Raw genomic sequence first — 16,913 nt, 5'->3', positions numbered from 1 at the left:
TTGATCTCAATAGGAAAAACAAAGTACATGATAGTCAGTAAGAGCGAAATATTAAATACACGGCTTTTTGTTAACCAACAACCAATTGACAGAGTGGACAGCTACACATGCCTTGGTACCAATATAAACAGCCAATGGGACCAGTCTACTGAAATAAAACAACGGATAGAAAAAGTGAACACATTTTGATTTATTGTTTTGTTTTAGGCTCAAAATCCAGATGAATTGACAATCGTCGAGAACGAACAACTAGAAGTAGTGGGTGAAGGGGACGGAGACGGTTGGTTAAGGGCGAGGAATTACAGGGGTGAAGAAGGTTATGTCCCACAGAACTATTTAGATATAGGTAAGTTTATTTAGATACTCTATTGATTTATTTATAATATTTCTTCGTCTTAACGTTTAATCTTCTCTCGAAGGTTGGTTATCAACACGGCCATTCTTCTTTTACTGACAACAGCTCTGAATAGTCGGTAAGAACTCAGACTAAACCATTACCTTAGATTTCGCAACAGGAGGTTCGTCTTATTCCTACATTCTCTTTTTCCTTTTATTTTGGCCGAAATAGTCAAATTTCCACCTCTTAATTTTCTGTTTAATTTTTTCCCTTTTATTAACCCTACCAAGGACTTCAATATTGCTAATCTTGTCTAACCATGATATTCGTAGCATTCTTTGATAACACCAACGCTCAAAAGCTTCCAATTTCTTAATCTCTAGTTGCTTCAATGTCCAGGCCTCAGAACCGCAGAGCAAAGTTGTAAAAACGTAGCAGCGCAACAGCTTATCCTTAGATCCATTCTTAGGTATGTACTACATAATACATGTTTCATTTTCACAAATTTTACCCTTGCTATTTCCATATCTACGGCCATTGATTATAGACACGGATTTCCGTGTCTATAATCAATGCTACGGCTTTTAACTCTTGTGTTTGTTCTGCGTTTTGAGTAGGTAACCAATGTTCTTAGATATTTGTATTTGCGTGCTATTGTATATCTTTGTTTGGATATCGCAAAAGTGAATCATCTCTACCTCTAACTCTTTAGCTTTAGCTGAATGGAACTAAATCCTATTATGATTTCAGAAAGAGAACAGTCAGTGACCACGCCCGGCCTACAGACTCAAATATCCTTTTCTTCCGTTGATTATACTGTAGATAATGAAGAGGAGAGTGCACAACAAGCTACAGAAACCACGCAGTCCCCCGAACAGATTTCTGTGATCTCTATTCCGCAGAAAACTCCAGACGGCACAACTCCTGAATATTGTATAGCGCTATATGACTACGAAGGAGAAGGTGAGCAAAATTACTGTAAATGTTTAACATCATATCGTATCGTCAAATTAGGTAGATATGTACATTTAGAAACAAGTATATTTTGAAGGTATACTTGTTTCTAAGTGTTTCTAAATTTCTTGAAGAGAGCTAAAAGTTAGCCAACGACCTCCAGTAGAGTCCATCTCCAACAATTAAAATACTTTGAACAAGTTATGAGAGCAAACACATAAAACATGAAAAAAGTCATTATACAAGGAAAGGTGGAAGGCCGAAGATCACGAGGAAGATCCCCAACAAGATGGATCTATCAAATTGTAGGAATATGCAAAAGACCAATGCATGAGTTAAAAGAAATGACCATGAGACAAAGATATTTGGAGACGGACAATACACGACATCAAGTCGACCACTACACTCCCTCCGGGAGGTCAGGATTGAAGAGAGAGAGACAGATACCTTGGAGGTAGAATGGGGTGGTCAGATGTTGGACACCAATACACAACACCATTGTGTTGGAACACAATAGCTGGACGGTGGATAGAACTGTATCTTATCAAGTATCTTATAAAACTGTCAAGATGTCAAGAAAAGTTAAGTACCACAAATAATATCATCCGAAAACTAACTAATACAAAATGGAATAAATGGAATGACTCGTTGAAGTTACTCGAAGGAATGAAGTTAAAGGCACATCTGGCCTGGTTGAGTTGATTCTAATGAATGATTCTAAAATTATGTTCTCTCTTGTTGGCAACATGGATTGGGTCATAGCTCACACGACAAAAGAACAAAGGTTTTTACTTAGTCAGCTAAATTATTGTCCATTGCCGATAATAATAATAATATCGTATGGCATTTTTGCCGGGGAGATCCTTTCGGATAGTTCCAGCGCCAATTACATCTTTAACCCTGTTTCAAGTAACTAGTGTCGATGTACACTAGCCCAGGGGGACCGACGGCTTAACGTACTCTCCGAGGCACGGTGAGACGGCTCGTGTCATTATTGGAAATGAAAATGGTTTGTCTTTGGCAGGGATCGAACCCACGTCTACTGGCGTATGAGGCCAGCGTTTATGCCGTTACCCACGGCCGCTCCGATATTGCCGAATCCATTGCCGAAAATATTGTTTATGAATTGCAACAATTAAACAAATTAAATAACCCGCACATGTTTAAATATAATAACAAATTGGCTGATGCGATATACGGGGTGATAAATTTATACTGTTTAATATCGGATATTAATTCTGAATATTTGATATTTAACATACTGCCCGGAGAAATAAATAATAACGAGTAGTCAGTACAGCTACGCTTACAATGATAATGATAAGTATTTATAACATAAAAGGTTAAAGTACGGTGTGATATGAAGACAACAACGGTCTTTGAACGGTCTTTGAACAAATTATAAATACTCCAACTGCAACACCTTAGGTAATAATATCAAAATTTAATCAAAATCAGAATTTCAATCAACATTCAAGTCAAAGTTCAGGTTAGGTACAGGTAAATGAAAAGGTATTGAGTGGGGTAGATGTTTCAATGTGTTAAGTATTGTATTATTATTGTTTTCTCTTATTATTATAATCGTATTGCAGTTTTAGATATTTTATTATTAATATTATCGAACTGTACGACGAGCTCTCGGTCTATAATTATACGTAGATATATTTAATTGTATTTTATTTCATCCAAACAACTCGGCTAGTGTTTGCTGTTCTCGCAGAATCTGGATCTGTTTTGTAACCTCGGTTTGTATTACATTATATGTAGGCTAATAATAAAGGTCGTGTTTTATAAAGCGAAATATTTCAAAATACGTAAAGTTATTAATGATTTTTATTATTAGACGGTTGTATTATTGTGTATTTATTGTTTCTATTATTATAGCATTGTGTTTTTGTGTTTATTATTGCGGTCAACTTTTGTCTTATCTTCTTGTATGACCATAATTGAAGTATTAAGTTATCAACCCTGTAGTTGTATACAAGAGTTGTATAAGTTTGTAGAAAAGTGTAGTATAAAGTGTAAATAAAATCTACTATAGTTAGTAGATTCCTTGGGGCGGTGACAAAAAAATCCCTCCATTTGCAGCGTTATAGCTGATTTCCAAAAAAAATATATATCCTGAATCCATAATTCCAAGTTCCTTTTGCTTATTCTATCCATCATGTAAAAATCCATTGTCGTACTAGATCTCCAGGACTCAACCGAGTGGGATCCGAATTACCACCCTAGGCCTTCCTCTTAGCATTCTTCCACACGACTTAGTTTTCAACCCTTAAGGTCAATCCCTATTTGTATACATCCCCGAAAAAATTTGCATCAGGCACCGAATTCTTCTGTTGCTCACGGTGGTTGTAAGTCACCCGAGTCCATTGTTTGATTCTTCTTCTGTTAGTATTTCTTCTTTGTTAAGCTTGCCATGCTCCTTTATTATTTTGGATTCTAGTTTTATTATGATAAGTCCTTCTTTCATATGTTTTCGTCTATTTCGTATAATAAATTCGTATAATTTCGTCTTTCGTATTTTCTATTTTTATCTTTGTAAGATTTCTTCTTGTTTTCGTTTGCACTAATGTAGGTTTGATCCCGATACGTCCTTGTATCACGACGTCTATTTTCTTTTGTATTTTTATACGTTTTGTCACGGTACATCTTCGTGTCAAGTTTTTCCTTGGCGTTAGTACTGTTGCAGGTTTTGTTTCTGTATGTTTCTCTTCTTTTAGAGTTATTTTTGTAATCTTCATGTGTTACATTGTTTCCTTCTTTCCGTCGATCGACGTTTTTTACGGTATTGTATTTGTGTCCGTTTGGTACACCTCTTCTGCTCCTTTATACCTATGTCCTTCGGCACCTGCTGGAGTCTTTTGTTTACTGTATTGTATTTGTGTCCGTTTGATACACCTCTTCTGCTCCTTTATACCTACTGTCATTCGGTATCTGCTGGAGTCTTTTGTTTTGTGTTTGAACGAGTGTTTCGTCACTCTTTCTTAGTAATTGCCCCTGATAAGGAGCTGAATTGTACTGTATTGTACAATAGTCATAGTATTATGATCTGCTTGTTGAGGACTGGATTCCTTTCTTTGTGTCGTTCCTGACACTATCCATCCTAGTTTTGTGTTTTGAGTGAGTAGGCCGATTAATCGGTCGATACCCTCCATGAATATGTAACTGTATTCTTTGGTAGTACTAACGCCTCTGTTTCCATCTTGAAATCACTTTGGAAATGTGTTTCGATTAATAGCTTCATGCTCTAGTTGGCTGTCTTTTCTTCAGACGAGCCTATTCCTGATATGGTTGCCTGCATTGGCTGTCTCTTTGTTCCTAGCGCCGTCGCCGCTTGTTCCCTGATAAATGAGCATTGTGACTCTTGGTCTATGAGTGCTCTCATTATGTGAGAGTCTCCTTTTGCATCTCATGCTTACAACCTCTGTGGCAAGTAGTGCTTCTTCTTGTTTATAAAGTTGTTCCAAGTCGCACATTTCCAAATATTTTTATTATTTTCTTATTTAATTCAACAAACTGTCGACGAAAACGAAGTTGAAATTTTGCTATTTACAACTACTGTCTATTTACACTTATGACAATGACCCACTCGTAATATTATCTGATGTTATGTAATGTAACTCCTGCAATGTGCAATGACTTTAATGATAAACAATGACGGTTCACAAGAAAGTCAAGCCGTGGCGTTAGCTATAATCTCTAGGGGTTTTAATGCTTAATGAATGTTTTTTATAACGTTTTTTAGTAGAATAATATTCTTTTTGTAGGTGGTGAAGAACTTACTTTCGAAGAAGGACAAATAATAAAGATATTGAGTAGGTGTGCACACAGCATAGACGACGGCTGGTGGCAAGGAGAATTGGAGGGTCACATCGGCAATTTCCCCTCGTTGGTGGTAGAGGAATGCGACGAGTTTGGGGAACCCTTAGTTAACGAATGGGACGAAACTCCTCCTCAGTCTGCGCCTCCCGTTTTTACACCACCAGACGTGCCCGATTATTTAGCCGATACTGAAGAAGGTAAGGTCAGCAGTTTAGACAAAACAATATCTTCTGTATTAAATCTTAATCTTAACAGATTAAACTTCTTACCATTCTACTAATAAAATTTACTACCTTTGTGCATAATTAACTTCCACATATTACCAAAGAATTTTCTTCTTTAGGTGTAGTGTCCATGTTCAAACGCGCTGGCCAACATTTTGTTTGCAATTTCCTGAATTCTTTCTCTATCAACTGCTGCACAGAATAATTATTATATTGTCTAACCACACCATTGTCTAATATTACCCAGCCATGAAAGTCTCTTTCGATCAATCCATCTTTCTCTCCACTTTTCCTTGTATTTTAAGGCAAGGCAGATGGTATTTAGATCCTCTAATTATATGGCCGAAGTAGTCAGTATTTCTCATGTGAAAAATTGAATAGTATCGTCGGGACATTTTCCATTCTTTTTCTTATTATTGCTACTAAATTATCTCTTTCATGAAATATATTGAATTTATGGTCTTAGGTGACGAAGTGACGATATCTTCTCCACCCCTTCAACCGCCCCCGCCCGCTCCACCTATAGAAGAAGGAGACGAAGCAATCAACGAAAACGGAGAAATACCAGAAGAGGGAGAAGTCGAGGCTGAAGACGGTGAAGAGGCGCCAGAAGACGCAGCGGCCTTAGGGGGCTTCGCCATGGCGCTCTCCCGGGACCAACAGAACCAATACGGAAGTCAATTCAATTCAAGATCGTCCGGAGCTCCCAATGCGGTGCCCAGTAAGTTTTCATAGAAAGTTATATATTTGTAGTAGTCGTAGTGAATGTAGTGATTTTTAAATCACGCCGTGATCAGTGACCGTAAATTTTGAATAACGGTGATTTTAAACGGTAACCGTGATCACCGTTCTGTTATATACATTAACAGGTAGTCTCCGACAGCTTTAACATCACTAAAGGCCTACGACAAGGTGACCCTCTGTCCACTGTATTTTCCAACCTAATATTGGACAAAATTTAGGGAATTAAGGGAAAGCAATATTCACACTAAAAACCCAATCTACGACTTGCCCTAATAACAAGAAAACCAACTTCTCCTTTACGTGCCATCTCCGCGACGAAGGTTGGCAATCATCATTGCTATTCTCACTTTTGACATTTACCAAGAAGAAATTTGACAAAACCAACAGAATTAAGAAAAACTTTTAAAAGGTTCGAGAGAAACGCCAGAGAGTTCAGGCTGGAAGTAAATGAGGAGAAGACAAAGTATATGGAGATGAGGGGAAATAATGAATAGTTATGGCAGTTTTGAAAAGTATCTGCTATCTACCACAGACAAGGAATATAATTTTGAGATAGTTGAACAGTTCTATTTGGGAGTAACGTTAACAAATAGAAATGAAGAGACTCAAGAAATCTAAAAAATGGCCAAAGGTTATAAAATTGATGGAGTCTAAATAAGATGCTGAGATCAAAGAAAATATCCACAGGAGCAAAAATAAGAATATACTTATACTACGGTTATCTGGCCAACGGTGCTTTATGCTAGCGACACCTAGATCTTAAGCAAAACCATAGAGCTGAAACTAGATAGATGGGAGCACATTGGTCTGTGTCCATTGAACTGGCAAGAACTGCGTGTTCTTTTCGAGCAGGGAAGCATGTTGCCCTTTGAGCACTTTTAATATATAATCTTTTAACATCGACTTGTAAGTTGCTACATATATCATAATATTAACACATAAATCATATATCTCGATGTTATCAATTTTAAAAGTGTGCTAGTTTCATCTACTTAGTAGAACGCACTGAAGATGATCTGATCTAGATCGAAAACGTTTTACAATCCATTTGGATGACTTTTAATAGTTTTTTAATAAACTTTATATACCATTATACAAACGAAGTTTTTTACTTCTGTATGATTTTTTACAGTCAGATACTGGGATTTTCCCATTGATTTTGTTTTCAATTCTCTTTCTCCTCATTACGTCTCTCAGTTATTGTAAATTTCTTATTTTTATTGTGTTTATTATTTCGCACTCTTTGCCCATTTCTCGCAATACTTCCGAGTTCGTTTTCTTCTCTGTCCGTACTATTCTAAGCATCATTCTGTAACACCACATTTTAAATGACTGTAGCTTATTTATCAGTTCTTGCTTTAGGGTGTCCATATTCATCTCAAAGTTGTTACTCTCAGTTCTAATCTACGGTCTCCATTATAGAAAATTGTTTTCATTTTTACAAACGCAATTCTTGCTATTTCTGTCCTGACCCTTACTTCTGTTATGTAATCATTTCTTTTTAATCCAGGTCCCAGGTTACTGTGGGAGATACTCCGATACTCTGAGGTTAACATAAATATAACAGTGGACTCAGTGGAGGTGGAGCGAAGTAGTGAAGTATTATTTTGGACAAGCACTCAGTGAAAAATTCAAGATAAATTCAAAGCATGTAAAGAAGAATTAAGTAAAGATTTAATGTTTTTTCAATTACTTATGTGGTTTTAGTTTTATAATATTTAACAGTAATGATAATTTTGTTTTCGTATTGATTAACTAACAATTATAATTTTATTGCTACTTTTAGCTATCGACGTGCCAACGGTTGAGATCGTCGATGAGGTATGATTTAATGCTTACCTTGTTTTATATTTTTGTTTATCGATTATAATTCGATTCAAGGGCCGCGGCCGCCACTATCAGTTGAAACATGTTTCCTCTTTGTATAGTCATCAGAATTGTCTGTGGTACCTATACCCGGAAGCAATCTAAATCTGGCTGTCTACTAAGGATGCTTGTAACGGGTAGCTCTTTTAGGACGACAGACTCAGTAAAACACAGGTTAAAAAATAAACTAAATATTGTTGTGGAATTGTTTTTTTAAGGAAAGTGAAAAAAATTAAATTTATATCAACGACCATAAAATCATAGTTTTTCATCACCCTGTATATGACCAAGATTGTATAGAATTTAATTTTGCTATTAAACAAGTGTTTCGGAAAAATTAAAACGATTAGTGATAATTATTCGACGAAATGGACGGGACATTAACAAACAATTCGGTTATTAGAAAGTGGAGAGAGCGTTGACGGGACAAATAGGTTTTTAAGATCCTTCCGGGAAGGTATTTTAATGTGGTAAACAAACTGTATTAGTTTTTAGATGTAAAAGTAAAAAGTAGTAAAGAACTAATTATGATATTTTTTTAAATTTGACAAATGGGAAAAGTTATATGGAAGGATATTTGGTTTCTTAAGAAATGAATGGTTTGAGAGAGGTTGTTGTTTATTGAATGGAAAATATCAGGAGAAGGGATTATGAATGTGAGAGTATGGATTTGGGAGAAAAATAAAGACACTGTGTAATTGACATCTGAAGAACGCAGTCGAGTTTTAAAATGTATAATCAGTGTAGAGTGGTGTGATCGGCCTTTGCGAGCAGAATCAAGTTGAAACCAAATCGTCGACCGGTTGAAGAGTTAATTTTCCTGGTCCGAGGGAGATTCCTTTGTTTTGTCTAGAACGAGTAGCTGATTATTATCCGTTTGTGCACAAGATATTCGAGCAAGTCCTGTGTGTTTTTCTTGGAAGCAGTTTTGACGAGAGGGACTTTTTCGCAACAACCAGAGAGTACGTGTTGAGAGAATCAAGGACGGCGCAATCCAGAAAACGAGGGAGTGAAGAATAAAAGGTTAGTCAAATCATTTGTCTGAATGGAGAAAATGTATTTATATCAAAACTATATTTGTTAATTTGTTTATTGAACAATTTTTTTAACGCAGTTAGTCATTTAAAATTTGAGAAATCAATTCAAAAGAAGAAAAGTAAAATTCATTCAATTTAGTATGAGTAAATAAGAAATTAATTAAATAAATATTTTTGTCAAAACAAGGAGATATCAGAGTTAGAGTTTAAATTTATTAAGTTAGAGATTGTTGCAACAAAGTAAAATTTTAGTATTTTTTGAATCATATGTACACGGCTTAATTGATAAAAACAATAGATTACATTTATATGATTTTGAGTGTTTTCAATTTCCCTGTTTCTACCCTGGAAGAAGTAAACAACTAGAAATACTAGAAGCCACAGATCACAGGTATTGTATCAAATACTAAATTAGCCCTGAGAGTATTAATTGGAAAATTTAATTGGTATTTAGTTGTGTTTTTACATAGGCAATAAATAAAATAATTGGATAATCTATTAAATTAAGAATTTGATAATTAATCTAAATAAATAGAAAAAGTACAGCAATAACAAAACCATCCATTTCGTCGAATAATTATCACTAATCGTTTTAATTTTTCCGAAACACTTGTTTAATAGCAAAATTAAATTCTATACAATCTTGGTCATATACAGGTTGATCAAAAACTATGATTTTATGGTCGTTGATATAAATTTAATTTTTTTGACTTTCCTCAAAAAAAACAATTCCACAACAATATATTTAAGATAATTATATACAGTTTAAAACAAATAAAAGATAATTCCATCTTCTGCAAAGGAAAAACAATATTAAACTTTATTACAGTCATCCGATCATAATATCAACATTCAAATGATACGATAAACAGCACAATATATACAATAACAATCTCGCTACGTTATATCAACATAGTCATATACGGAGACAACGCATTTCACTTCAATGCGGCACGGATAAACAGCGACACGCAGTCGCTCGTTCCTCGCTACTATGGTGGACGCCACTTTATCACGGTGGCATCCGCCTAGGCACAGTTCCACCTCAAGATACGGTGCATCTCTGACAATCGAGCCATTGCTACTTCAACACGCTAGCAACGATTGATTTTCTCATTCTCCTGGCTCCTCTTAAATATGCTCTCGATGCCCTCTCCTTCGGTTTCCCCCAACGGTGCTATGAAGAAGGAATGCGCCAACACGGACACTCCTCCGGTCGTCTCTGGTAGACCAGCTCATCGCTTGCCGAGGAATCATATCGTTACATGCTGGCCCCTGAATCGAATTAAAGCTAAAGCTGTCTTTTCGTATTTCACTTTAAAAAAATTGGAAAAAAAATCCTTCGTAAAAGGTATAAAATTTTTATTAAAAATCCCTTTAAGGGCTACATCACAGAACGTTTTGAATTTTATAACAAAATCATCATCAGTGTTAAAACAGGTTGGATGCCAGCTGAGCCACCAAAGAAATACTAGGATAAAAACCCTTAAAATATTATATAGTTTCATTAAAGGTGCATACTTAATTAAAACTGCATAGGATGGATATAGATGAAACAGAATAATGCCCTTAGGTAAGGTATGGATCTTTCCAACACGTGAGATGTAAATTGTAATGTAACCAACTCAATTTACATCCCACGTGTTGGGAAGGTCCATACTTTACCTAAAGGCATCATTCTGTTTCATCTATATCCATCCTATGGAGTTTTAATTAAGATGCACCTTTAATGCAACTATATAATATTTAAAGGGTTTTTACCCTATAGTATTTCTTTTGTGGCTCAGCTGGCATCCAACCTATTTTAACATTGATGATGATTTTTAATAAAATCGAAAACGGTCTGTTATGTAGCCCTTAAAGGGATTTTTAATAAAAATGTTGAACCTTTTACAAAGGATTTTTTTGCAATTTTTGTGATTGATACTATACAGCCAACTACAAGAAAAGAAAAGTTTTTCTTTTCCTTGTGGATTTTATTTCATTTTATTCATATTTGAGTACTAAAAAAGCAGAATTCTTTTGTATTTTTATCGAGATAAGCGGACACGTGATGAATGCAAATTGTAGATTCTCCCATGTCCGCTATTTATCCAGGGCCCCCGCTACCATATGTGTAAAGTGTGCAATGCACGCGGGCGCCATTCTTTAGGGGCGCCAAAACCCAGGGTCAAAAATTTAAAAATAATTTCCAAAAAAAAATAAAAATTACTTTTAAAATAAAAGTTGAAAAATTGAATAGGATTAGGTATACAGGGTGTCCAGAAACTCTACCGACAAACTAAGACAGGAGATTCCTTAGATAATTTTAAGACAATTTAACCAAATTCACCTAGTCCGAAAATGCTTCCTAAGGGAGCTAGAGCTCTTTGAAGATGGGGTATTTGAACTAGTTTTTCTTTAATACCTCCAGAACGCTTCTAGTTAGAAAAACGAAAATTTGTACACATATTTATCTTCCAGAGCTAAATCGATTCCATCTATTGTGAATTTCTAGTACCAGTCATAGCCGTCCGTTTTTGGTGGGGCAACGGATATTTTATCGCATAACTTTTTTGTCTTTAACTTTAAAGCATTTTTGATACTGGATTATTAAATTGTGAGGTATTCTAGTACTAAAAGGTACTCTTGCTTTAAATCGGTAGGACACACCGTTTTCTAGAAAAATCGATTTGAAATTTTTCGTTTCCTGAATTTGATAAAAAAATTGAAAAATCTTTTCAAAAAATAACGGTGTATTTTACCAATTTAAAGCAAGAGTAACTTTTAGAGCTAGAATACCTCATAATTTAATAATTTAGTGTCAAAAATTCTTAAATATTAAAGACAAAAAGTTATGCGATAAAATAACCGTTGGCCTACCCAAAACGGGCGCATATGACCGGTATTAGAAATTCGCAATTAATGAAATCGATTCATCTCTGGAATATAAATAAACGTACCAGTTTTCGTTTTTCTAAATAGTTTTTTTTTAATTTTTTTTTTTTGATATTCACAAAACAAAAAGTTTTCAAATCGATTTTTCTAGAAAACGGTGTGTCCTACCGACTTAAAGCAAGAGTACCTTTTAGTACTAGAATACCTCACAATTTAATAATCCAGTATCAGAAATGCCTAAAAATTAAAGACAAAAAAGTTATGCGATAAAGTAACCGTTGCCCCACCCAAAACGGACGCCTATGACTGGTACTAGAAATTCACAATAGATGAAATCGATTTAACTCTGGAAGATAAATATGTGTACCAATTTTCGTTTTTCTAACTAGAAGCGTTCTGGAGGTATTTAAGAAAAACTAGTTCAAAGACGCCATCTTCAAAGAGCTCTAGCTCCCTTAGGAAGCATTTTCGGACTAGGTAAATTGGGTTAAATTGACTTAAAATTATCTGAGGAATCTCCTGTCTTCGTTTGTCGGTAGAGTTTCTGGACACTCTGTATATACACACGAAACATATTATTTAAATTAAGTGACAGCGATCTTTTAAAACGTTGTTTTGTTCTTGAAGAATGACTGACAGATCAGGATAATAAGAATAGGTATAGACTCCAATGATTTGTTTAATGCAATTAAAAAGTTATCTTCATTACCTATTGATAATGACCCCTTAAGTATTTTACAATATATTTATATTTGAAAACAATTTAATCTTCAACCTTCCAAACGTAAACATTTCATTAAGAATTCTTTTGACATTACCTGTATATTTGGCTGCTGACGAGCGATCTTTTTCAAAGTTAAAAATCATTTGGACAATGCATCAAGAACGATTGCCTGGGCTAGCAATATTAGCAATTGAACAAGAAATTTTTGATGGTATAAATGTTAAGAGATGTAATTGATGAATGAGCAACAGCAAAGTCAGAAAATATCGCTACTGCAATAGCTATTTTTTATTTTTCTATTGTACCTATAGCCCAGTAAATGGACGTGAAATACGGCGATACCGTGTAATTTTCAGGGTGACCAACGAATTGCACGAAAATTTGGATGCAGGTTCTACCCTTACCCTCCACTTCATAATTGGACTTTGTTGTTGGTTGCTTTTGCTTGTGAGTTGAATAAAACCCCTTCTCGGTGGTTTAAAAATTATTTGGTGAGTTATTTGCGAGTGAAAATGTTTATTTCTCAACAGAAAAAAACATGTTTTTAGACGGTTTTTCGTAAATAACTCAAAAACTAAGTATTTTATCGAAAAATATTGTTATCAAAAATGTAGCTTATAAAAAACGAAAAAATGGTGTATTTATGAAGTCTATAGACCTAGTGAAAGCAAAATTGGAGCTGATGAGAAAAACGTTCTTATTCGTCAAATTCCAATTCGAATATTTCAACGTGAAATAACCAAAAAAATTAAGCACTTTTCGGGGAAAAATCATTATGACTTTTAAGCTTCAGTTTTTTGCTTTATTTCACGCACCTATCGACCTACCTTCTAAAAAATAAATAAATAAACATGAACTAAAATGCCTAAAGGGCGGCAAACTCCTTTTTTGCACACAGGCGGCATCAGCCCTTACGGGGGCCCTGTATTTATCGCATAGACGGTTATCAAGAATTCTGCATTCCGACCTAAAAGATAATTTTCTCTTTTCTCTTTCGTTTAAATAGATGTCGCTAATGCGGACAGCAGCACATACTTGTTTATTACTTTGCTTAGTAGACAGCCAGTTTTAGTTTGCTTCAGGATACACCACAGATAGTTCTGATGACTAAAAAAAGAAGAAATGTATGTCAACTGATGGTGGTGGCTCCTGAATCGAATTACATGTAAAACTGACTTTCTTTATTCCGGTATTTATTTTGTTATGTGTCTAGGATTCGCAAGAAGTAGACCAGGAGGATCAACAAGCAGATAGTGATTTTGGCTTGTGCGCCGCACAGATCGTCATCACTGCCGCTACTCCCATGATGGAAGAAGCGGCTAGTCCCTTTCCGCCACCGGAAGACTCAGAGGTGAATCACAAAGACGGAGGTAAAGATCACTCTTCCATTCCCGAAGAAGACGAAGAAGACTCGAAGCCCTCGCCATCTCATCCATCCGTGGAAAACGATAATAAACGACAAGAGACTATGGACGATTTGGAGGAAGTTTTTGAGGATCATCATGCAGATACGCCTTTTGTGGTAAATATTTTTATTTATTCTTTATTTCTTGACTGGTTTTACGACTCGGGGTGAGTCTTCATTATATCGAATACTCACTTTAAACTACCACCGAGAAGACTCTACACCTAGAAGTCAAATGCCGAATCAGAGGATTAAAATTATTAGGAACCAAATCGTCTTCATTCTAATAAAAAATCGATTTAGAAACTGCATCAAATCAGTTAAAACTTATCCAGGTGCTGACATTGGGTCTGATCACAATCCCATAGTAGCTGTAACCCAATTAAAATTAAAAAAGGAGATCAAAAAGAAGCCTCGCAAAAATATTGATACAGCCCAATTACAAGACGAGAAAGTTAAGGAATCAGTTCAAAGACAACTGAACGAAAATTTAATTTGGGAAAACATCGGTGAGAATGTAGATAAGGGCTTAAATAAAATCATAACAACAGTTAAAGAAATCTGTGCGAGAAATTTACAAGGCAGATCAAAGCTAAAAAAGCAGGCTTGGATGACAGAGGACATATTGGATTTGATGGAACAACGGCGACTAGCGAAAAACAACGAAACACTTTATATCAGGCATACAAAAAGAAATTCGACGTAAAATACGAGAAGCAAATGGTCAACATCTAGCCAAACAGTGTCATGACATTGAAGAACTTGAAAACAGATACGACACGTTTAACATGTAGTAAAAAGTGAAAGAAGCGGCTGGTATCTTCAATAAGAAACAAACTGCATTGCTACAGGATGAACATGGTAAAGTAATATTTGAAGTAGAGGACAAACTTAAAGAATGGGAAAATTACGTTACGAACCTATTCGAAGACGATAGGAGTAGTTCACCTCCCGATATTACTAACTGCGACGGACCCCTAATAACACGCTCTGAGGTAATAAAAGCCATACAATCATCAAAAGATGGCAGAGCGACTGGTCGTGATGAAATTCCAACTGAAATATACAAGCTTATAAATGATAGTAATGTTTGAGAGGCTATAACTTCGTTTTTCAATGCCATTTATACCAGCGGATAACTTCCTAATGGCTGGTCTAATTCACTGTTTATAGCTCTACCTAAGAACACAACAGCAAAACCTGTGCTGATTATAGAACCATCAGTTTGTTAAACCATTTATTGAAAATTTTTCTGAAGGTAATACATGGTCGTATCTACAATAAATGCGAGGAATACCTGGATGACACACAGTTTGGTTTCCGTAACGGGTTTGGAACGAGAGAGGCACTGTTTGGAATGAACGTACTTGCTCAAAGATGTCGAGATACATCTGTAGACATATACTGTTGTTTTATTGACTTCCAAAAGGCATTTGATCGTGTTAAGTACTTTATATTGATCGAAGCTCTAAAAGACATTGGCTTAGACGGCAGAGATGTTCGAATAATTGCAAATTTATATGTTAATCAAACAACATCAGTTTTAGTAGATGGTGTGGAATCACAAGCTCTTAATATTAAAAGAGGAGTACGGCAGAGATGTCTCTTTTCACCCCTGCTTTTCAACGTTTACTCCGAAAGAATTTTCAGAAAAGCACTTTCTGAAAAACAAGAAGGAATACTTGTGAACGATGAAGTCATCAATAATTTGCGATATGCGGATATGCTTGATAGTGTCGTTGAGAGTTGTAGGGAGGCAGGTCTGGATCTGAACATACGGAAAACCAAAATACTCGTAATAAGTAAACAACAGCATATAAAACCGTCTATATATGTAAATAATACCAAACTTGAGCAAGTTGATAAAATCGTTTACCTTGGACAGCAATTAAATTGTAACGCAGAAAATCACGGCGAAATTAGATCTAGGATAGAGCAGGCTAGAGCCGCTTTTAGAAGGATGTCCAAGGTGTTATATAACACAGACCTAAAATTAGCATTGAGGGTCCGCCTACTTCGCTGCTACGTGTTCTCGGTCTTACTTTACGGTGTCGAGTCCTGAACTGTGAATAAAATTGATATAAATCGCCTTGAGGCTGTCGAAATGTGGTGCTATAGAAGAATTTTAAAAGTTTCCTGTGTGGAGAAGATTCGAAACTCCACAATACTAGAACCTCTCAGCAAGACCACTGAGATCATAAAAAGTATCAAGCAGAGAAAGCTGGAGTATTTCGGACATGTAATGAGAGGTCCCAAATATAGGTTGCTGCAAAATATCATGCAAGGAAAAATAGCAGGCAAATGCAGTCCAGGACGAAGAAGAACCTCATGGTTGAAGAACTTGCGAGATTGGTATGGTGTTGATACAAGCATGCTATTTAGGGTGACAGTGAATAAAATTAAGATAGCTATGATGGTAACCAACGTTCTGAAAGGGCATGGTACATGAAGAAGAAGAAGGTGAGTCTTCGCTCTTCGCTGCATCCACTATAGCTTTCATCTTCTAAGATCTTGCGCTTCCATTTCCCGTTGTTGTACCTCAATCTTAGATAAACCGGCTTCAACATCATCCTTTTATCTTTCTCTGGAATGGTCTACTGATCTTCTACCGTCTGGTCTCTCAAAAAACAAAGAAGATTTTAGTGTCTGGTCTGTAAGTGGTAGGTAAAAGTTATAGTTTTAAAAGGGTGTTTTTCAACAAAATAATGTTTCTTTATTGTTCATCATCATCACCTCATTCATCAACCTCTTACATCTATTGTTGCATATAGGTCTCCTCCATATTCTTCTATTGTTTTCTATCTTGTGCCTTCTGTATCTAATTTTCTCAAGTCACCCATCCATCTTTTTGGTGGTCTACCCAGGTCCGCCGAGAGGGCCGGTCCATTTTACCGGGGCCCGGCGATGTAAGGGGCCCGGC

The 16,913-nt window shown here is 35.8% G+C and overlaps 1 protein-coding gene across 4 annotated transcripts in view; it reads left to right on the top strand.

Annotated features, from left to right (window-relative positions):
* The window catches only part of LOC114330180 (protein nervous wreck), a 163,716-nt gene that overhangs the window by 137,557 nt on the left and 9,246 nt on the right, over positions 1–16,913 (top strand). For 2 of the 4 annotated variants that reach the window (XM_050662900.1, XM_050662901.1), the window contains exons 12-17: positions 208–346; positions 1,088–1,300; positions 5,062–5,313; positions 5,807–6,061; positions 7,871–7,905; positions 13,802–14,110. In XM_050662900.1, coding sequence (XP_050518857.1) covers positions 208–346; positions 1,088–1,300; positions 5,062–5,313; positions 5,807–6,061; positions 7,871–7,905; positions 13,802–14,110 — 1,203 coding nt within the window. Of the gene's footprint in view, positions 1–207; positions 347–1,087; positions 1,301–5,061; positions 5,314–5,806; positions 6,062–7,594; positions 7,773–7,870; positions 7,906–13,801; positions 14,111–16,913 lie in introns of those variants that run through there. The other 2 variants (XM_050662903.1, XM_050662902.1) reach the window with 2 other exon arrangements.

Source organism: Diabrotica virgifera, chromosome 9, assembly GCF_917563875.1.
Source record: "Diabrotica virgifera virgifera chromosome 9, PGI_DIABVI_V3a".
Taxonomy (NCBI): Eukaryota; Metazoa; Arthropoda; class Insecta; order Coleoptera; family Chrysomelidae; genus Diabrotica; species Diabrotica virgifera.
The sequence above is the reverse complement of the archived record's forward strand: the minus strand, read 5'-3'. Positions and strand labels throughout refer to the sequence as shown.